Below are 23300 nucleotides of genomic sequence, written 5' to 3' on the forward strand. Positions count from 1 at the left end.
GCACCATTGCTGCAATGAGGTTTCATAACCATCTTCATAATAGTAACAACAACAGCAGTAATTTGATTTTTATCCTGCCCTTTCTTCCAAGGAGCCTGGGGCAGCAAACACATCCATAATAAAGCATTTTTAAAGCATTCTAAAAACAATTGCAACATTCTAAATACTGTTTAAAACATTCTCTCATTTGAACCCCCCTGCCCACAGAACCCAAAAATGTCACAGGATCATAGAATCATAGACTGGTAAGGCTTGGAAGGGACCCTGAGCATCCTCCAGGACCTCCACCCACCCTGTCCAGGCTTGCGCTCCAGGGAGCTCACTTCCCCCCCAGAGCACAGCAACATGCAACAACCACAGAGAGGTTGAAGGAGTCTGAGACTGTTGGTTATAAATTGCCCCTGAAGTATGTGTGCATTATCATGAGGAAAGATACGCTTTCAGCAAGGGATACTGAACGGTCACAAAACAAAAGGTGGTTTTCACAGCAGCACTTTCCCTTGTGTTATTTGGATAAATCTAGAGCTCTATCCCGTATCACATGGGAGTGAGCATGACATCACAGTTTTATGCATGCTTTTCAGAAGCAAGCCTCCCTGAGTTCAAACTAGATTTATTTCAAAGTAAGTATGCTTTGGGTTGCAGTCTCAACCATAAACTAGGGGTGGGGAACCGCAGGCCCCGAACACCCTCCAAGCTTCTGCATCTGACCCGTGGGACTTTCCCCACACCCCACCTCCCAAACCCAGGCCCTGCACGCCACGGACTCTGATCTGAACCATCATGAGTTCTTTCGCCTGGCCGCAATGTGCCCCTGAAGTCCAAGGGCGCCTTGTGCGTGCCTGCAGGGGAGAAGAGAGGCAGGGCTGTGAGTGTGTGTAGCAACTGGTGCACTTCCCGAGGTAACATGTACATTCTTTGTCTGTCTACTTTTGCTTCTGGCTCTCCCCCCACCCCCTGCAAATGGCATGTGGGCCCAGCAAGGTTGCCCAGAAGGGAATGTAGCCCTCAAGATTGGCTTAAAGGCAGAGTTGATGCTGCTGCTCAGGAATTAGAGCATGTCTGAGAATGTCAGGTTCTGCACTTAGGCAGGAAGAACCAGCTGCGGCAATATAAGATGGGGACACCTGCATTGCATGTTAAGTATAATTGTTTAATTGCACAGTGAAATGGAAAATGCCTGTATGTGTATTGCTAAGGGTTCAACATTGGAAAATTCCGTAAAGCAAAGTAGAGCTCTCTAAGCACATAGATGGGTTAATAAGTAACTGTTGATGTTCTCTGCTATTTCACAAGTGGTGTTTAACTTCTGATGGTATGAGAAAGGTATTTAGTTGCAAATCACCATTTTGAAGGGAGTTGCCTTTGGTCTTTTGTTCCCAAACATAGTAGATGTGCTAATGAGTCTCTCCTGAAGGGGAAACAGCTCCAAGCGAATGGAGATGTAGACAGAAAGGCTTCCGGGTTGGCGCGGCTGGCTAATGGCGGATTTCCTCCGCTGCGGAGGAGACCGCTCCCTGGAAAGAAGGGTCTAACCGCCACGGCGAGGCGGAGACCCGTTAAAGACCACGGTTGGAGGAAGACCGTGGGCTTGGGGATCGGCACGTGCCTTTAGTGCCCCCCTACTCGCGGGGAGACCCCGTTTTCGGGGCTCTGGAGCGACGTGGGGTGAGCGGCACGGCACATCGAATTGATCACTGTTTTCAGGGAGTGAAGCCGCACAGCTGTTGCCAGAAAGCGCCAACTTTTCCTGTGGACATTTGGACTCAAATAAACTTTGTAAGTAACAGAATTGGACTACAAAACTATCTGAATTTGGACTTGAACGTGAAGGCATAAACAGGAAGCCCACCTTCCATTCTGTAGAAAGAACAAAGCAAAGCCGCTACAAGCTGGAGCCTTTGAAAAGTGTTCTGCAAAGTATAATTTTTTACCGTTTAAGTTTTCTGAACCCCCCCCCCTCGGGGAAGAGGGGGAGATTCTTTTGATGGATTATTGAGCCCTGCAGGACAATTAAAGTTGACCCAATTTATTGCCGTCTCAAGCCCTGGCTGTCAGTCTTTATAACTTAAAAATAACAACAACGGAGGAATGGACTATACTTTTTATGGAAGGAGGATCAGAGACATATATTTTTAGGTACTGACTTGTGGTTTTTGAAAGAAAAAAGGAGCAAAATGGTAAATTTTTGTAACTGAAGTGAATGGAAAATAACTAAAGTAAACTGTTGCCAACTGTTGCATGTCTGGGAACTGGGATTGTTACATTGTTACATTGGATGGAAAATTCCGAGGAGACTACAGATAAGAAGCTCTGAATGTGGCCTTGAAGGGCAGCAGACAATACTGGGAAAACAAGTTTGAGAATATGGCTGAAAGAATAATAGCTCTGTTGGATCACGTTTTAAACAAAGTGAGTATTCTTGAACAGGGTGTCTCTGATCGGAGGGAAAATGTATTGATTTTGGTACAGAATGGGAACAATTTAACAGATGTGGCTCGAGAAAAGGAATCAAATTCACAAAGTCAAGCACTGGAGAAGAGGACGAAGCAACCAAAACCGGTTCTGATTCTGCAAGAGGAATCTCATGTGGAAGCCTCAGTAACAGCCTCAAATTGATGGAGATAAATACAAGTTCGAGGTTACTGAGGCCGAAGGACAGATTTGGAAAGGCAGTGGCCCTTGTGGACTGAGTGATGCAGGATGGATGATCAATATGCTGGAGGGTGGCACTGCGGAAAAGTTTGGAAAGATGGAGCATTGTAATCTCAAAGAGACTGTGGAGTACGCTGTGGAATACTTTTTGGCTTATGAACTGAAATATGAAGTTTGGGCAAGCGTGCTGAAGAGGATTAAAGGAGATGCTGGGATAGAAGCTCTTTGGGACTTAATTTCAGGCCTGAAAAGAAACTTGCAGGCAGCCCAGGGAGACGACTTGAGAGCCTCGGAACCGGGTTAGGGATTTAATTTGTTGACAGGAAAGACTGATAAAATTTGTAAAAAGGACTGGCAGAATCCAAAACCAGGGGGATGAGATGGTGGGAAAAATTGGGAATCTTTAAAAATAGTATTTAGTATAATATGGCATGATTAAGAACCTTTGGGAGATGGTGGAATGATACTATCTGGCTTTAGTGGAAATAACATAAGGATTTAAGACATTAAGATACAAGGGTATATGATTTAAAAGTATAAGATCTAAGGTTTTTTGTTTTCTTTTTTTTCTTCCTCTTATCTGGTGAATTGGAGCTTGGATAATTTCTTTTTAGATGCTTACTTAAATTGTGATGTGGATGAGAGAATAAGGTATAAATGGATTAAGGTAAACAAGTGAGTAAGCAGTGAAAGATGGAAAGAATTTGCTGACCTGATTAATAACTGGAATACAAAAAGGGAGGTGGGAGGAGGCCGAGGAAATAAGTTACTGAAAAATAGAATTTGAAAAATGGAAATTTATTTTTTTTCTGAATGTTTTTGTTTTTGGCTCTTTTTTGTGTTGGTGGGAGGGGTGGAGGGAGGGTGTGGGTTTCTCTTTGTTCTTCTTTATGCATATTTGGGTTTTTGCTTTCTTCCCCTTTTTCTTTTTTCTTTATTTTGCTGTATTTGATTCTTTTTTGTTGTTGTAATTTTTGTGTTTTTGGAAAACTAATAAATATTATTATATATAAAAAAGAGATGTAGACAGAAAAAGACCTCTGATTTTAGGTCTGTTTGAAGTAAACTGATATTACTGAGAAGATGAACCTATGCTTTGACCAACATATGTCTTATGGAACTATTTGGAAGTATTATTATCTGTTTTTGTATCTGCTAGGAAGAAAATTTTGGATAGTAAACTTTTTGAATCAAATTTATGGGTCTGGACAATTTTTATTCCAAGGGTCAGTTCCTATGCATTCTATTGCTTCAATCTGCACAATATTAATAACTGCAATATGCCAGTAGTACATGTGAAAGGCATCTAAGTGGGCCTTAGTGGACCACAAGCTTAACATGAGTCAACAGTGTGATGCAGCAGCAGCAGCAGCAGCAGCAGGAAAAAAGAAAAGAATAGAAAAGCTAATGCTATTCTAGGCTGCATCAACAGAAGTATAGTGTCCAGGAGAAGTACAGTGGTACCTCGCAAGACAAATGCCTCGGAAGATGAAAAACTCGCAAGATGAAAGAGTTTTTCATTTTCTGAGTTGCTTCGCAAGACGGATTTCCCTATGGGCTTGCTTCGCAAGATGAAACGTCTTGAGCCTTTTTTTTAAAACCGCCAATGCATTCCTATGGGAAACCGTCAATACACAGTGGTGCTTCGCAAGACGAAAAAACTCGCAGAACGAAAAAACTCGCAGAACGAAAAAACTCGCAGAACGAATTAATTTTGTCTTGCGAGGCGCCACTGTAACAGTACCACTCTATTCTGCCTTAGTCAGGACACACCTGGAATGCTGTGTCCAGTTCTGGGCACCACAATTTAAGCAGGATATTGACTAGCTGGAATGTGTGCAGAGGAAGACAACCAAGATGATCAAGGGTCTGGAAACCAGGCCTTATAAGGAAAGGTTGAAGGACCTGGGTATGTTTAGCCTAGATAAGAGAAGACTGAGAGGAGATATGAGAGCCATCTTCAGAAATCTTAAGGCAGAGATTTCCAAACTTTTCATGTTAGTGACACACTTTTTAGACATGCATCATTTTGTGACACGATAATTCAGTTTTACTAGCAAACCAGAGGTTAAACTAAGACCTTTCCAGCCCCGGGAGGAGTGTGGGGAGCTTTTGCGTAACACACCTACACACTGCAGCCGACACACTAATGTGTCGCAAAACACATTTTGGAAAGCTCTGTCTTAAGGGCTGTCACATGGAAGATGAAGCAAGCTGCCGGGAAGTGGGCCCCCACCAACAGATGGGCTGGGGCAGGTTCCACAGGGGAGGATGCACTGGGGCACCCAATCTCAGTGATTGGGCAGGAGGAGGAGTTACACAAAGACCAGACCATGTCATTACCAAGGAGGCAGGTTTAGTCATTGTTTGAAGACTATCCCTGCCTCCTGGTCTGGTCCTGACCAGATGGATACTGGAATCAACAAGGGAAACCCACATGACCTGAAGGTGCTGCTGTGCAATGCCAGGTCAACGATTCATAAGACCACTGCCATCCATGACTTGATTGTGGATGGAGGACTTGACCTGGCATGTGTGACAGAGACTTGGCTGGATGAAGCAGATGGGCCTGTTCTTGCTGCTGCTTGTCCACCAGGTACGTACAGCAACCCAGGTCATGTGGGCGGGGGGGGGGTGCAGTGATTTTTAGGAAGTCACTAATTTACACCAGGTATCCTATTGGGAAGACCCAGTTCTCTGAGTGCATGCTCTGGAAGTTGGGCAATAGGGGCAGCACAGGATTCCTTATGGTGTACCAACCTCCACGCTGCACCAATGATTCCCTGCCCGAGCTGCTTCAGGTTGTGGCAGATGTTCTCTTGGTGACACCTAGTTTGGTTGTCCTAGGGGATTTTAACATCCATGCCGACACAACCTTACAAGGGGCCACTCAGGACTTCATGGAAAGCATGGCCTCCATGGGGCTGTCCCTGAATAAGTCTGGCCCAACTCATAGCCGCAGACATGCCTTAGACCTGGTGTTCACCTCTACTAACGTGGGTGATCTGAAATTAAGTAAAAGTGAAACAAAAGAAATGCCATGGTCAGATCACTTCCTGGTGCAACTGGACTTCTCCATGACCCTTCCTCTCTGCAGGGAGGTGGGACTGATTTGGATGGTCCACCCCTACCACTTAATGGATCCAAATGGTTTCCAGAGAGTGGTAGGGGATGTTTTATCCCACAGATGGCCTTTCAGCTGATTCCCTGGTGCCCAGCTGGAATGTGGAGTTAACCAGGGCTATTGACTGTTTGGCTCTGAAGCGCCCTCTCCGATTGCATGGAGCCTGGACAGCCCTGTGGTTTTCCCCAGAGCGGAGGGTGAGGAAACAATCACTGAGACAGCTAGAGTGCCGGTGGCGGATAACTCATTCTGAATCATTCTGAATCAGACTGGACACAGGTAGAACTCAATGTCAAGCCTACCAAGTGGCGATAGCAACGGTGAAGAGGACTTTCTTCACCGCCTCTATTACATCTGCAGAAAATAGCAGCAGGAGACCCTTTCAGGTGGTTAGCAATTTAACGGAACCACATTTGCTATCTCCTGCAATGATTTGCAAAGTTTTTTTTTTCAGATAAAGTCACTCAGATTCGGAAGGAGGTAGATTCCACCATGGGAGCAGGGCCGGGGTGGGAGAGTGCCAGAGTCCTGTCTAGTCGAGTTGCATGGGATCAATTCCAATCCGTTAACCTCCGAGGATGTGGACAGGCTGCTTGGATGAGTGAAATCAACCACATGTCTCCTTGATCCTTGCCCATCCTGGCTCATAAAAGGTAGTCAGGAAGGGCTGGGCGATGGGCTCTGCGGGGTGGTGAATGCTTCCCTCTGTGAAGGAGTGTTCCCAGACCCGCTGAAAGAGGCAGTCATTAAACCGCTTCTTAAAAAAACATCTTTAGACCCGGCCAATATGGCCAACTATTGCCCAGTCTCAAATCTACCATTCTTAGGCAAGGTGACTGAGCGGGTGGTTGCTGAACAACTCCAAGCATGCCTGGAGGATGAGGACCATTTGGATCCCTTCCAATCGGGATTTAGGACTCACCATGGGACTGAAACTGCCTTGGTCGCGCTGGTCGATGATCTCCGGCCGGCTAGGGACAAAGGTGAGAGCTGTTTCCTAGTTCTGCTGGATCGCTCAGCAACCTTTGACACCATCGACCACAACATCCTTTGGGACCATCTAGAGGAGCTGGGAGCTGGGGGCACTGTTATACAATGGTTCCCCACCTTCCTTCTGGGCCATGTCCAGAAAGTGGTGTTGGGGGATGAGTGTTCAGACCCCTGGGCCCTCACTTGTGGGGTGCCTCAGGGTTCCATCCTCTCCCCCATGCTTTTTAACATCTATATGAAGCTGCTGGGAGAGATCATCAGGGGGTTTGGGCTGGGTGTTCATCAGTATGTAGATGATACCCAGCTCTACCTCTTTTAAATCAGAACCAGTGAAGGCGATGAAGGTCCTGTGTGAGTGTCTGGAGGCAGTTGGAGGATGGATGGCAGCTAGCAGATTGAGGTTGAATCCTGGCAAGACAGAAGCACTGTTTTGGGGGGTCAGGGGGTGGGCAGGTGTGGGAGACTCCCTGGTCCTGAATAGGGCAACTGTGCCCCTGAAGGACCAGGTGCACAGCCTGGGAGTTATTTTGGACTCACAGCTGTCCCTGGAGGTGCAGGTCAATTCTGTGTCCAGGACAGCTGTGTACGCAGGATGACCCTACCTGCCCGCGGACTGTCTCGCCAGAGTGGTGCATGCTCTGGTTATCTCCCGCTTGGACTACTGCAATGCGCTCTACGTGGGGCTACCTTTGAAGGTGACCTGGAAACTACAACTAATCCAGAATGCAGCAGCTAGACTGGTGACTGGGAGCAGCCGCCGAGACCACATAACACCGGTCTTGAAAGACCTACATTGGCTCCCAGTACATTTCTGAGCACAATTCAAAGTGGTGGTGCTGACCTTTAAAGCCTTGAACAGATTCAGTATACCTGAAGGAGTGTCTCCACCTCCATTGTTTGGCCAGGACACTGAGGTGATTACTCAACAAGGCACAAGGAAAATGAAATCTTATAAAAGCAACTTATATTTATCGGTTAACATGCAGAAACCCACAATTTACTTAATACCTATGTCAGATTTTCATCCCCTGTTGGATTACTTAATTAACAATCTCTATCAACCACCCAGTGGTTAAAGGGAAAATAGCAGAGAGTTATTCACTGCTCTGGTTCAACACTTTTTCTTCTTAATGTGGATTGTGCTAGAGAATTCCCCAGTTGGCTGTGTCTTTAGATCCTGATCTGTAGTCAGTCTGTCAGGGCAAAAGTCAGACTCTGTCCAGCAAGCAAGAGTTTGTTAGAGAAGTTAACTCTTTATTCCTCTTTTCCCTCTGACCTCTCCTCAGTGTCCTCTGACCTCTCCTCAGTGTTCTACCACCGATCCCTGGGCTTTGAGCCGTCCTCCTCTGGGGTTTCCCTTGGGGATTCCCCAGCTGGTGCCTCCCACCACTCCTTCTTCATCTAGCCAGTCCCTGGCAGTCTGGCAGGATTAATCCCGTTGTAATAAAATAATAGAAATTACAAATAAAACCCATTTGGGATGAGTTTTGTAATTGCAAAGTGAGAACAAGACATGAAAATAAAATTTCACATATATTGGTTGCTGAATTTTGTATCAGAAACAAAAGCAGTCTGATGAAAGAACAAACAAACAAACAAACAAACAAACAGCCTTTCAAATATATTCAGAATGCTATAAAAAAGGAAGCACCAGTATCTTCCAGGTTGGCGAATAAATTACTAGAGATGGATGAGGGGGAAATTTACAGTTGCACTCTATGAGCTGTAGCAACAATTCCCTTTTTCTCACAAGTTCTGTGGAAATACAATTTTCATTATTATTTTTTGTTTTGCTAAAGGTCAAGGTCATTTTGTAACACTTTGTAATAGAACACATTACACTTTGCCCATTTCTGCAAGAAGAGAAAAATGTAATAACATTTCGCTTAAAAACAAGAATCATATTTAAGCCTTAACCCTTATTTCAAAAACTAAATTTCAATGCTGAGTTCTGAGAGATAGTGAAAAAAGGCACAGGCATCTATGATTTCTGTCTACAGGCTTTAAGTGTACATAGTTTATTGGCACTCACATGCCTACAATTCAGAGCAGGGTGGAAGTCTCAATGTTTCAGACAAATCAGGAAATCTGGAGACCTTATCATCTTCCCGCTCACCAAAGAAGCAGCAAGCGGGCTTCAAGACCTGAACAGGCTTCTAGTAAAGCCTAGCCTCTGGTCAGCAACACAGTTCAACAGTACCTTCTGGTTATGCCAGTCCTAGACATTTGGTAAAGGTAAAGGTAAAGGGACCCCTGACCATTAGGTCCAGTCATGACCAACTCTGGGGTTGCAGCGCTCATCTCGCTTTATTGGCCGAGGGAGCCGGCGTACAGCTTCCAGGTCATGTGACCAGAGTGACTAAGCCGCTTCTGGTGAACCAGAGCAGCACACGGAAACGCTGTTTATCTTCCCACCGGAGTGGTACCTATTTATCTACTTGCACTTTGATGTGCTTTTGAACTGCTAGGTTGGCAGGCGCTGGGACCAAGCAATCGGAGCTCACCCGGTTGAGGGGATTCAAACCACTGACCTTCTGATCAGCAAGTCCTAGGCTCTGTGGTTTAACCCACAGCCCCACCCACGTCCCAGACATTTGGTACATACAGATTTACAAGGAAAAGCTGCTGACCATCCTGTGTATGTGGATACTTGGTGTGCTGGATTTTGTGGGTTCCTCCCAAGCAGTGAAGAGAATTTTACTACAGCACTGCTTCCGTGGATTCCAGATTGAGTGTGGCCACATTCCTTTCTGCTTGGCGGCATGTGACGGATTAAGGGGCCACCGGAATTCTTTCCTTGTGGTTGCCCACCTGTGAGCTCCTTGCTCACCCTATTTCCAGATCTTTTCTGTCCTCCCATGGGAAATGCTTCCCAATATCCATGTCCCTCACCCCCAAACTCCACCTCAGCCATGCCTTCCTTTTGGGAATGTCTGATTCGGATGGGAAAGCTGCTTTGATGTCTGGGTTTTATGCGTTTCTCCTCAGATAGGATTTCTGTAATGTTTGAAATCCACCTATCAGCAATGGAGCCACACACAGGCCTTTTAAATATTCCACACTGGCAGAACAATCCTGACCATAAGTGTAACTTAGGTTGCCATAAGCAACTCTAAACTCTGTTCAAGAGCCTCTAGGAGGGGCTTCTCCCGGCCGAGTCAGCAGGAAAGTTTGGGACTGGGTTTTGAGGTCCCATGGCTGAGCTGAACAGAGTTTGGAAAAGGTATTGGCATGACCCTGCCAATCCCCAGAGGTTACTGGCTCTTACGGCTCCACTCTAATCTTTCACCAAGAGTTAAAGAAAGCTATGTAGGTTTTAAGTATATGGTTAATCATAGAATCATAGAATTATAGAGTTGGAAGGGACCCAAGGGTCATTTAGTCCAACCCCCTGCAATGAGGGAATTTCAAGTAAAGCATCCAGGATAGATGGCCACCCAACCTCGGCTGAACAAGTCTAATCCTATGACCAGTTCACAGAGTAAATTTTGATACTCCTAGTATCTACGCAGAGACTGGCCTTGTTCAAACATAAGGCTCACTTCCGTTTGTCCTGTGATTTCTAGGCATGGGTTCAAGAGGAGTGTTTCTTTTGTCCCACCACTTTCCTCAGGAAAACCTGCAGTTTACTGTTGAATTGAAATGAACGTCAACCAGGCTTTCTGCTGAATGGTGCTTGCTCCAATTCAGCAGTAACTGCAGGTTTCCCCAAGGAAAGCAGTGGATGAAAGAAAAGCCTCTCAGACCCCTGCCTAGGAATCATGGGGCAAATGGAAGAAATCCCAGGACAAAGGGCCGTGCGGATGAGCATGAGTTTGGGCAGGTTGTTCCTGCTGAAAAATTCATGCCAAGTCTCCAGGCAGGGAGAACACTATGCTGAGGAAGGCCCCCCCCCTCCACTCTGGCCACACTTGGCCTCGTCAAAGCAAGTTCTCAACAAAGCTGTGGTATAACAACAAAACCCATATTGTATTTCATGTCTCAAGCCTTTTTTCCACAATGGACTGAGTGCTTCTATGCCCCTTTGGGGAAAATGGGACCCAGGGGCTTCTAGGAATACAGAACACCTCTCTTGGTCACAGGTGTCCAAAAACCATGATCACGGACATCAATGTCAAAGGCACACAAAAGCTCCCCATACTCTGTCATGAGCTGTGTCTGTCTGTGAAACAGAAAACAGGCTTGGCAAGAAAGGTACTTTCAACTGTGCCTTAAGATCCACATTAGCAGTGAGAGAGAGAGAGGGGGGGGGGGTGGAGAGAGAAGATAGATTGCTCCTCCAGCTCACTCATTGCTGACTCATTCCTTTGCAAAACCGCATCTGGCAGAGCAAACAGGCAAGAAGTCCTGAATTTTTCATGTGAACAGTAGCAGCACTGCGAACTTGCCCTTCTCTCTCTAGGTAAATTAATTTAAAGAATTAAACATCAGAGCAGAACCATCCCCCAAAGACTGATTGGGGATTCAAGGAAGAATGCATCGTTCCCTCTTTTGTCTCTTTTTAAACACACTTGCCTCTCTTTATGGCTCTCATTATAGATCTCGCTAATAAATGAGCATAATGTGCCATTTCAACATGATTTTAAATGTTTCATTTCTTTTAACATTAATCTACTTTGAACTTTTATAGCTCTACAGATAGTAGGAAGAGAAAACACAAGCCAGCAAAAATAATCACCCCCCATCAGAGAGCAGAGCTTTTTGAAAAATGTCTCTCCTCCTCATGTGGAATGGTTTGATTCTCAGCTCTGCTGTCTGTCAACTTGACAAACAGCATCACTAGCAAAAGCAACTGAGTCTTGATGTGACATGCCCAGGAGTCACTGCGTGAAGCGTTTGTTTCCTAAGGGCAGCAGGGCCTTGAGGAAGGAGAGGGAATCAAGAGGCTGCTTGTACAACAAGGGGGCAATGCAGAGGTAACAGCCCAACATAACCACATGGAGACGGGCACATCTTTTCACGCAAAGATGATTTGCACCATTAACATCCACAAACCCCTAAAGTGCAGCCTTTTATGAAAAGGCAGAGGTGGTGGGGGGGTCTTTAGAACCTTGACAACAAAATGGAAAAGTAAACCGCTAAAACAACCTCCACATGTATTCATTAAACACTCCCAGGGCTAAATAATTGTAAAGTCTATAAAAGCGCACATTTCACTTTAGCAAAGTGACCATAAAATGGAAGGGAGAGCATTATGGTGAACAGTCTTAATGCAGGCACTCCATTTGACCCCTGACTAACGGATAGCAGTTCAGATGAAGGTAGAAGGGACAAATAGCAATAGCAAACATAATTGAAAAATTCAAGCTAATGTCTGTTTGGTTTGTTTGCTGCACATGGGCCCATATGCCTAAACCAAACTGTTGCCCTTTCTCAGATAATACAAGCACACAGGATTTGTTTTGGTTTTTTTAAGGTAATTTTCTTATCCATCATCTTAGAGTTCTTCTTAGGGATTTGTGCTCTTGGGGATATATTGAACCAGTTTTGCTTTCTAGTTTAAGCTCTGTGGCAGCAAGGGACCTTGAACCAGCATCCTCCAAGGAGCAAAGAAACTGCCAAGTCATCACAGTTCTCAAGTTTTGTTCAGAACTCTTATATGGGCAGCAGGAGAGGGGAGAAACTCCAAACTTCTGCTCCTCACTACATCGTCTTAAGCCGTACCACCTCAGGAAAGTGTCTGAGAACAGTATGGTTGCCATACTCTCCTCAGTGATTTCTCTTCTCACCTGAGGCAGCAATGAACCTAGCAGGGAAACCAATTGTGTCTCACACACAGACTTAATTCTAAAAAGTGTAGCACCCCCTCCCTGCAAATTTGCTTTCTTCTCTCTCCTGCCTGTCTGTTCTCTCCCAACAAAACCCCGACTTTCCTATTTGGCTGTTTCCTGTTCTCCTGTTCCCCAGTGGCAGTTCCAAAGGAAAAGAAGCAGCCCAAAATCTACCTAGATATACCTATCTATACCACAAAATGACATTTTTGTAATGGGTGTCATATGTTTTTAGACCTTCCACACAAACCCAAATTTAAAATGCAATAGCCAACTCTTCACGATAAGTGAATACAAAATTATGGGTTACCATAGTCATGGCTCTTTGAGTACCAGCTGTTCTCAGGGCTGTGGCATTTCACATCACTCTTGTGAAATGTTATAGTCTCCTCCTCTCACCATTCTAAAACAGGCTGAATGAGGGAAGATGAGGATACCATATGAGGTCTAAAATAATAGAGGTCTTCATGGCCCAGACTAGGTTTAAATATATGCATTTGTGAAGCAGGGCTCCTGTGGGGCATTTCTCACAAATATAGCCAACAGCTGATTCTGATACAGTCAAACCCCGGAACTTGAATCCATTCCGGAAGACCTTTCAACTTCAAAAATGTTGGAGTTCCAAGGCGCAGCTCCCGAATGGTTGCACTCAAGTAGAAGGCGTGTCAGATGTTCGAGTTCTAAGGAATGTTCAAAAACCGGAACACTTATTTCTGGGTTTTTGGCATTCGGCAACTGAAATATTCGGCAATGGAGCCGTTTGAGTTCTGAGGTTTGACTGTATCACAACATCAAAAAGTGATATAAAGACGGTCCTAGACAAATGGGATGGGGGGGGGGGACATAATACCATCTAGAATGGAAATGGAATTCTTTGGGTTAAGCAAGGAGTTGGGATGAAGAAAGGAAGACATTTAGACTTGTCCCTATACTGACTGCTCAGTTTCTGTGTGGCCGTAGATATGCCATCATCAGTAAATAGATCCTCATCAGAAAAATGGGTATATTAAACAGCGAGTTCATGTGGTTGTCTTGAGGTTCAATATGAGAGAGAGGGAGAATGAGAACAGGGTATTGAGGTACTAGAAAGCTTTGCTCTGACTCCCCCCCCCCCCCAGCTACCAACTTGTGGCCCACAGATGAGATTCTGCTATGGGAGACGTGGAAGGAGCAGAAGTTGGTTCTAGCAGGCCAACATGGAAGCCTTTCTGTTTCCCTCTCAGCAGGTACTTTTGTTGGCTTATTACAAATTTGTTACAAATTCTCTTCTTCTAGGAATTCCTTGGCAACATAAGTGGGGTCATTCCATTTTAGCTTCAGAACAACCATGAGAAGTTAGGCTGAGAGAGGCAGGGAATGACTGCTATGTTGTGATTCAAATCTAGTAGTCCAATACAACATGGTTTCTCTATAAATAAAGGGAAGGATCAAGGCTATGTGCACAAAGAGAAAAGGTGTTGTCACACAGTGTAGTTACCTGTCATATTGCAGTGCACTTTCAACGGTCCCAATGCGCCGCTGCCATCTGGATCTATCCAGTAGAAGCCTGTTGGTTTGCCCAAGTGTTTATATGCTTCACAAGAGAGTTCATAATTAGCTGAAACAAACAAAAAATAATGCTAAGTAAATCAATTGCCCTGAGATCCAGAAACATTGCATTCTAGGGAAGTCATAATATTGTAGTAATTGCAAAAAAATTGTAAAAACATTTATATACTGTAAAGAATTTAGTAAGTTAGTGGAAGTGTTTGTCATATGCTATTTATCATATGCCAGAATATAGCCGGCGTACAGCTTCTGGGTCATGTGGCCAGCATGACTAAGCTGCTTCTAGCGAACCAGAGCAGCGCACGGAAACGCTGTTTACCTTCCTGCCTATTTATCTACTTGCACTTTGACATGCTATTGAACTGCTATGTTGGCAGGAGCAGGGACTGAGCAATGGGAGCTCACCCTGTTGCAGGGATTCGAACCACTGACCTTCTGATCAACAAGTCCTAGGCTCTGTGGTTTAGACCACAGTGCCACCCATGTCCCATTGCAATACGTAGATAATTGCTATTTAAGAAAAATAAAAACTGATAAAAGGGAAACTTAAAACAGTATTAAAATGGAGTAAGATAAACCGCCAAACTGTGATTTGACATTTTTTATTGTTTTTATTTTGACCATCAGGGTCATATCAACCACAGAAAGTAATAATAATGCTAATAATATACACTGGTACAATATAGAAGAACGGAGTTGATCAAAATATGTATTTACATTAAAATATACCAAAATACTGCTACTAATATGCTATATACAGAAGGTTGAAAACCCAATATATATATTACAAATGGTTAAGAGAATTAATTCATTTAAAAGAATAGTAGTAATAATAATTTTATTATTTGTAGCCCATCCATCTGACTGGGTTGCACAGCACCTCTGTGATTTGGCAAACTTAGAGGCTCGTCTGTGAGAAGATCTGTGATGGTGCGCAGCTTCCTTGAAAGACAGCTGGCCACCACAACTTCCTTAGTGCTGCACAGCCACAAGGGTCAGTTTTAGGAGAATGCCCTCTTCCACAATCAGCATATGGCAAAACTCCACAGGCCTGCATCCTATCGAACGATATGTCCTTAGCAGACAAGTAAAGCAGTGGGATTTCTTTAAAAATGTAACTGCGGTGTACAAATCTTTTAATAAAAGAAATGTTAGGGTAGAAAGTGTTTGTTGAAGGAAGCAGAGTTGAAAACCCCTGCTCTAGATTTCATTTGTTCAAAAGGCTTGCAAACTACCACTTTGCTTTATCTCAGACCTCTCACAAAGGTCATCGGTGCTTCAGTTAGTTCTATGTGGCAAAGCTTGCCAGATCACAACCTATAAAATCCAGCTGCCTTATGTGCCAGCCACGGCTTTGGCCACTCCACTCCTTTCCCTGCTCTCGTCCCTGCCCAAATACTGCTAACCTGTTATGGCAATAGTTGTCTGAATACAGGGGAATTTTCATTGTCACACCGGCCACATGCACATCCAGTTGTGAAACATCAGATGTCTAGCAAAATTTGGCAGACCCCCCACAGGGTTGGCAGGTCGGTGAAAAACAGAAAAGGGGCTCCCTCTTTCTTGGAATCCAAATGTCCTGCAAGAATCATAGAATCATAGAGTTGGAAGAGATCCCAGCTTGAAGGCAGAGATACTGGAGCCAAGAATGGGCTCCAGGGATGGACCATGAGCAAAGTGCGCTATAGGCCTTGGTCTAATCCAAAATTACTCTTAGAATCATAGAATCATAGAATCATAGAATCAGAGAGTTGGAAGAGACCACAAGGGCCATCAAGTCCAACCCCCTGCCAAGCAGGAACCACCATCAGACCACTCCTGACATATGGTTGTCAAGCCTCTGCTTAAAGACCTCCAAAGAAGGAGGTTCAATGGTTCCTCTTCATCCTGGAGAAGAGTGACTAGTGGGGTGCCACAGGGTTCTGTCTTGGGCCCGGTCTTATTCAACATCTTTATCAACGACTTGGATGATGGACTCAATGGCATCCTGATCAAATTTGCAGATGACACCAAACTGGGAGGGGTGGCTAACACCCCAGAGGACAGGATCACACTTCAAAACGACCTTGACAGATTAGAGAACTGGGCCAAAACAAACAAGATGAATTTTAACAGGGAGAAATGTAAAGTATTGCACTTGGGCAAAAAAAATGAGAGGCACAAATACAAGATGGGTGACACCTGGCTTGAGAGCAGTACATGTGAAAAGGATCTAGGAGTCTTGGTTGACCACAAACTTGACATGAGCCAACAGTGTGACGCGGCAGCTAAAAAAGCCAATGAAATTCTGGGCTGCATCAATAGGAGTATAGCATCTAGATCAAGGGAAGTTATAGTGCCACTGTATTCTGCTCTGGTCAGACCTCACCTGGAGTACTGTGTCCAGTTCTGGGCACCACAGTTCAAGAAGGACACTGACAAACTGGAACGTGTCCAGAGGAGGGCAACCAAAATGGTCAAAGGCCTGGAAACGATGCCTTATGAGGAACGGCTAAGGGAGCTGGGCATGTTTAGCCTGGAGAAGAGGAGGTTAAGGGGGGATATGATAGCCATGTTCAAATATATAAAAGGATGTCACATAGAGGAGGGAGAAAGGTTGTTTTCTGCTGCTCCAGAGAAGCGGACACGGAGCAATGGATCCAAACTACAAGAAAAAAGATTCCACCTAAACATTAGGAAGAACTTCCTGACAGTAAGAGCTGTTCGACAATGGAATTTGCTGCCAAGGAGTGTGGTGGAGTCTCCTTCTTTGGAGGTCTTTAAGCAGAGGCTTGACAACCATATGTCAGGAGTGCTCTGATGGTGTTTCCTGCTTGGCAGGGGGTTGGACTCGATGGCCCTTGTGGTCTCTTCCAACTCTATGATTCTATGATTCTATGATTCTATGAAGGAGACTCCACCACACTCCTTGGCAGCAAATTCCACTGTCGAACAGCTCTTACTGTCAGGAAGTTCTTCCTAATGTTTAGGTGGAATCTCCTTTCTTGTAATTTGGATCCATTGCTCCGTGTCCGCTTCTCTGGAGCAGCAGAAAACAACCTTTCTCCCTCCTCTATGTGACATCCTTTTATATATTTGAATATGGCTATCATATCATATCATATCATATCATATCATATCATATCAAGAAGTCATTGTGCTGCTATTCTCCAGGATCTTCTGTGAATAGAGCCCATGCACAACAGAAGGAGACAAAACAGCTCAACAAGATATCCTCGATCTGTAGGACAACCTTCTTTGCACAGTAATCTACTGGAAGAGCAGCCCAAGAAGACCAGAAAGCTTGCTTGTATACAAAACACCCTGAATTCCCTTCACAGTCTGCAGGGCGCACCTCAGGGCCTTCCAGATGGGCTGCTTAATTGAGTAGCACCAGGATTGGTTTGAGGGGAGGCTAGATGACACTGCTTCAAAGCAAGTGCTCTCCCACAGTTTCCGGTACATTTCCCCATCACTTTCCTTGCTGCAAAAGGCAGCAACAGACTTGAAGTGCATTAAACTGTAATTCTCAGGATTCTTGAAGGAAAATCAATTTTGCATGAAAATGATGTAAGTATACTATAGTGTAGTTATACCCACATAGATGAAGTGATAAAAAAATAACTTTTAATCTGCCAGTCCACAGTAAAATATCTTCCCTTTTGATCTCAGTAAACTGTAGTCGAAAAGGTCATAATTTTTTCGCTTCCAAAATTAGTTAATTTAAAAGAGTACACAATATCAAACAGTAACATCCTAACAACAATAGAAACAGACATACAAATGTAGGATGGGAGACACCTGGCTGACCAGTAGGACATGCAAAAAGAATCTAGGGGTCTTGGTGGACCACAAGCTTAACTCGAACCAATGGCTTCAAGTTACAAGAAAATAGATTTCGAATAAACATCAGGAAGAACTTTCTGACAGTAAGAGCTGTTCAACGGTGGAATGGTTTGACTCCAAAGTTGGTGGACTCTTCTTCTTTGGAGGAATTTAAGCAGAGATTGGCTGGTCATCTTTCATGGATGCTTTAGCTGGATTCCTGCATTGCACGGGGTGGACCAGATGCCCTTTGGGGTCCCTTCCAACACTACAATTCTATGATTCTAATAATGAAGTGCCAATATAATTTACAGCTGGCAATTGCCAGCATTAAAAACAAGATACCCAGAGATTTACCAACTGCCTGCTGCAAAATTATTTTAAACCAGAATAACGCAAGTCTTAAAAAATTCCTGCATTTTTATTAGCACCTGAATATTAACCTCCTCTGTTCATTGTCACATAATACATTACTTAAAAGCTGTGATTTCAGACCTCATTAAATTGCATGAGTACCTTGGATCACCCACTTCTTTTCTAACAAAAGTACTGTTGGGTTGACTTACGCAGCATCTCTAGAAATATTACTCTGCAAAGTACAAATCTTTTTCCAACATAGTATCATGTGCTCAGGAATTATGATGTACCATGAACGCTCTCTGATTAAAAAAGCATACCAACAGCCAGTGTACAATGCAGCTAATTCTAAGCCTTTATTATGTTAATGGTGTCTAATCTTGCAGGAGGAGTTGCTCCTTGCAAACAACTGTGACAGCTGCCTCCTATGATCTTTATGAGCTCATCTGGCTCTGTTCCATGCCCCATTTACCTTTGGACAGAATGCTGTTTAAAGTGATGAAACCCACTTTCTGATGCCCAGGTTACCCCAACCACACCATATTTCAACCAAACCTTGCCCTTGAGCCCCCCCCCACCTCACCACTCACTTGAAGCTCTTTTTTCTCTCTAAACTTCCACTTAAACTCTCTGTCTTCAATTAATTTGCTTGTCAAACCACCTGACTTCCTCACTTCCGTAACCCATGGTTCCTTCTAATGGCATTAACCCTCCAATAAACTTTCCAATGGATGAACTTTTCCCATAGGTCCTCATCCCTACTTGTCAGTATCTGCAACGCAGGAGGTTACCCTAGAAGAACCCAGGGTCCCTTCCAACTCTACAGTTGTATGATTCTATCTTTGTGTGTCTGCCTCTCGTATCCTTGAATTTTGGGAGGTTGGGTTGGAAGTCATTACCCCTAAGAAAGCTAGTCCCACCCTCTCCATACTTCCTCCATCTATGGTTCCAATAAGCCCCCAAATTTCATGCCTGAAGATCCTCCCTAATCTGGCTGAACCAGAGCTGAGTCATCCTTCTTTAAATACCCCAACCAACCCCAATTTTGTGCATTTCAGAGGTTTGGTACTCCAACTCCTATCAGCCCCAACCAGCATAGTCAATGGTCAGGGATGATGGGAGCTTGAGTCCAAAACTCTTGGAGGATACCAAGCCGAAGAAGGTTTATATACCTCCACCATGGGCTCCTTTGGGAGGAAGGGTTGCATATAAATTAACAACAACAACTACCATGTCTAGTCACTCCAGCCATGGGATTGTGATTGGGAACAGTGGCTAAACAGGGGTGGAGCTGCTGCTGACTCCATACTATTATGTACCTCAAAAAAGGAATAGGAGTACATTGGAGGTCAAAACACATCAACAAAAAGGAGGACATCTATTTTCTAGCCTGTGTTTAGCTTGCTTCTAAGCTAGTTTCTTGTTTTGAAATTTTTGAATCGTGTCAAAAGGCTCCAGCATTCTCTCCTTCCTAATTTGCACTATGAAGAACTCATAAAACATCCCCATTACCAGTGCAATATTCAGCATGTCCTGTGATAAAACATATCAAATTAAAAGGCAAGCATGATAGAAAGAAAGAAAGAAAGAAAGAAAGAAAGAAAGAAAGAAAGGCATATGCCAAAGCGCCATTGAAATGACTTTGGGCTGAATCATATTGTTGAGAAACAAGACAATTACTATTGTGATGATAAAGACAAGGAAAGAGGAGCCTGTCATTAGAATGATAAAGATGAATGTGTCTTTGACATGGCAGATGGTAAAGAGGATGATTGACACATGGAGGTGAAATTATAATTGAGTTACTAAAAACTATTTCAACTGGCAGCTCGGCTCAGCCTGAATGCAAAAGCAAAGGAGCGCCAACACAGAGCGCTGATAGGCTTTGATTTCAAGTCAATTTCAGGAGTGGAGTTGCTTTGTAACTTGTGCTACAAGTAAAATATGATGATGATAAAGAATAGTTCTAAAATGTCCCCCCAATCATTAGAGTCCTAAGTTAGAAAACACATTGTAAGAATGGACATTTATATGTCTAGGGATACATAAAGAAGTCTCTACTCAGGTCTGTTCTAGTCATTGAAAAAGTCCAAACAACTTGTTCAAGCATTTATCTGCACTTGAACTAGGACCTAAAGTAGGAAGACTCTAGGATTAAATTGTTTGTTCACATCTGCTGCTCTTTAGAGTCAGAAAGACGGAAATATAAGGAGTTACATTTGTGGAGGGGTATTCTTGCAGTTATCAGAGAGAACACCCCCCCCCCGACCACATGGCTTCTTCACCCCAGCCTCTGTGCACTGAGCAAAGATCCCTGCAGAGGGGAAGCCTATGTGCCCAGGCATCCCTGGGAGCTAAAGCTCAGGCATGTGGTTCCAGTCATGGGGAAGCAGATGGGCAGAGGCCTTTCTCCGTAAGGTGTTCACACCCCGTGCGTGAACGTCAGGTGGAGGTGCATGGCAAGGAAGTAGCCTTGTTCCCCGGTAGATCTCTGAAGGGGATGTGACAGTAGACTGGTCTTAAATTAGTTTGGCTTCAGAGTTTGCCGAAGGCAGTGAAACACGGCTGGAGTTCACTGCAGAAGAGCCTGAGACTTAGAAGTCAGCACAGTCAGCCTTCTGGAACAGCAGGCCACATCCAAAGTAAGAAGAGAAGACTTGCCTCTCCCAAGCGACACACAAATAGCCTTTCCTGAAGCAATCCTAGTCAGGGCTCCTCCCCTGCCTCTGCCACCCCCTCCACTTCATGACAATGGTGGCGGCAGCAGCAGCAGCAGCCCCTCTCCCTCGGCTTCTTGGAGTTTCTGTGGGTGCTGTGCTTTTTGCTGCTACTGCTTTAGTGATGGCAGACTGTATCGTCTAGGCTTTACATTTTCCTTTTGCTACCAGGTCCTCCAGCTCCCTCATGCCTGCCTTGCTCCAGGAAAGAAGGCAGGGGGCAGCCCTGTTGGGAGGGCAGGAAATGGCAAGGTTGCCCAGGAAGCTGAGCTGCTGGCACTGGCTCCTTGGGCCCTTTGCCTGGGGCTTTGCAAGCAAGATCCTATTTTCACATGTGAAATGTTGGATGCTAGGGGAATCAAAATAAACAGCTTCATTTTTAGGTGTATTTTAGAAGTGCGGGAGGTTCCCACTGAGTTCATAAGAAGTAAGAAGCAGCTCCAGTGGTTGTTGTGTTTTCCTGGAGGGGGGCGCAGACAGTGTTTCAAGTGCATTTTACTATGAAGTATAAAGCCAGCACTCTGGGGGCTCTTTAATAGCCCTCATGCATGGTTTCCATTACATTTTCTCACTTTACAAATAAAAGAAGGATTTTTGTTTTCAAAATAACAGCCCTGCAAGCTCCGTGCATGTCCTAAAGGCAAAAATAAGCAGTTAAGCATTATACTAACGTCAATAATGATTCCTCTGTTGTCACTTAAGCAAACCTAACAGAGGGTGAAAAAAACACAAAGAAACAGCTGGATTTTGTTACAACAAAAGTATTTTTTTTTTAAATCCAATGTTCAGGCAGCATAGAATGAGAATTAAAAATGTTTTTGTTGGTAAACTGAAGAGAGAGAATCCTAACAATAAACTGGAAAGCTGCATTTGGTCCTTTACAGAGAGCAGGAGAAAGGGAGCGTGATCACTGGCTTGCTTTTTGATCTCTCTGCTACGTTTGACCCAATCGACTCTGGTCTTCCTCCTAGGCAAGGTCTGTGTAATGGAAAACAGGGGTGCTTGTGTTACCACGGATCCAGTCCTACCCATGGGACCAAGTCCAGAGATGTATTGGGAGAGTGCTTTTTGGCCTCCTGGCAGAATACTGCAGAGCATTATTTTATCCTCAATGCTATTTAATATTTGTATGAAGCCCAGGGCCGGCTAAACCATTATGGAAAGGGGAGGTGACCACCTCAGGCGCCAGGATGCAGAGCCCCCAGGCTCCTGATGTAGGGAGGTGGGGGCACCATTCGGTCTTGGGCCAGCCCAGATGAAGCCGCTGGCAGCAGTCAATAGGAATAACTGGTGGGGAAGCTAGTCGTATTTGTTTTGCACTATGTTAATTAATTCAAATATTGCCACAGTGGAATGGACTCCCTAGGAAAGTGGTGGGCTCTCCTTGCTTGGAGGTTTTTAAGCAGAGGCCAAATGGCAGCTGCCATGGATGGTCTAGTTGAGATTCCTGCGTCACGGGGGGATGGACTAGATGACCCACAGGGTCCCTTTCATCCCTGCAATGATATGATTCTATGTTCCTGAAAAGGGAGGGATTTTAACAGACACTTATCTAGTTACCCATGACATATTAGAATTACTCCAAGGCAGGAAAACTTTGCCAAAGTGTGTTTTTTTGGGGAGGGGGGGGGACAAAATATACAAAATAGCATTAAAAAAATACAAAATAATCATACAATTGAGTAGGTCTAGCTCACAATAAAAAGTTCTTCAAGGGACTGAAAATAAGAAGTGAGGAGAAGAAACTTATTGGTGGCAGGCAGTGAGGTTTGAAAAGATTCCAGACTTATTTCCCAAGGTAATAAAGAGGCACCACCTTTCGTGGGCACCATCAAACCTGGTGTTTCCCTCCCTAAATTTAGGGATTAAAAGACTGGTTAACAGGCCAACAATGCTATCATTCAATTAACTTGCAAATGAGAGTAACGGGGTTTTGCAAAACGCTGGGTAATATATTTTCCTACGGAATGTTGAAATGGGATTATTCTATGTACCATCATGGGAGTTCCTCCATCAAAGCTTTAAGGCAAAAATGCTCATTATGTAGCCCCTTATTTGTGCCTACCTATTTGCATTACTTCTCATGCTGAACACACAGAATTACAAATCTTCTTGAAAATATGCTATTTCTTAGAGTTGCAGCTAAATTTTAATATAAGTGTCCAAATACTATTTTTTGCAGCTAAGCAGTTATTTTAAAACAGTGAAGTAAGCAATAAACTTAGACCGAGTGTTTTTTAATGGAAAAGATTAAAAGAGAGCTAATTAATTTTCAGATTTTACATGCAAAGTCAGTCTCAGGCAGTGATTAATCCCCAATAAGGATTTTGCTCC

At 44.2% G+C, this 23300-nt stretch overlaps 1 protein-coding gene across 1 annotated transcript in view; it reads right to left on the minus strand.

The window, feature by feature from the left end:
• The window catches only part of CNTNAP2 (contactin associated protein 2), a 965530-nt gene that overhangs the window by 248305 nt on the left and 693925 nt on the right, over positions 1 to 23300 (minus strand). The window contains exon 12 of the mRNA XM_083407007.1: positions 14018 to 14137. Within this exon, the coding sequence (XP_083263133.1) occupies positions 14018 to 14137 (120 nt within the window). The remainder of the gene's footprint in view (positions 1 to 14017; positions 14138 to 23300) is intronic.

This window comes from Podarcis tiliguerta (assembly GCF_965153285.1).
Source record: "Podarcis tiliguerta genome assembly, chromosome: 12".
NCBI lineage: Eukaryota > Metazoa > Chordata > Lepidosauria > Squamata > Lacertidae > Podarcis > Podarcis tiliguerta.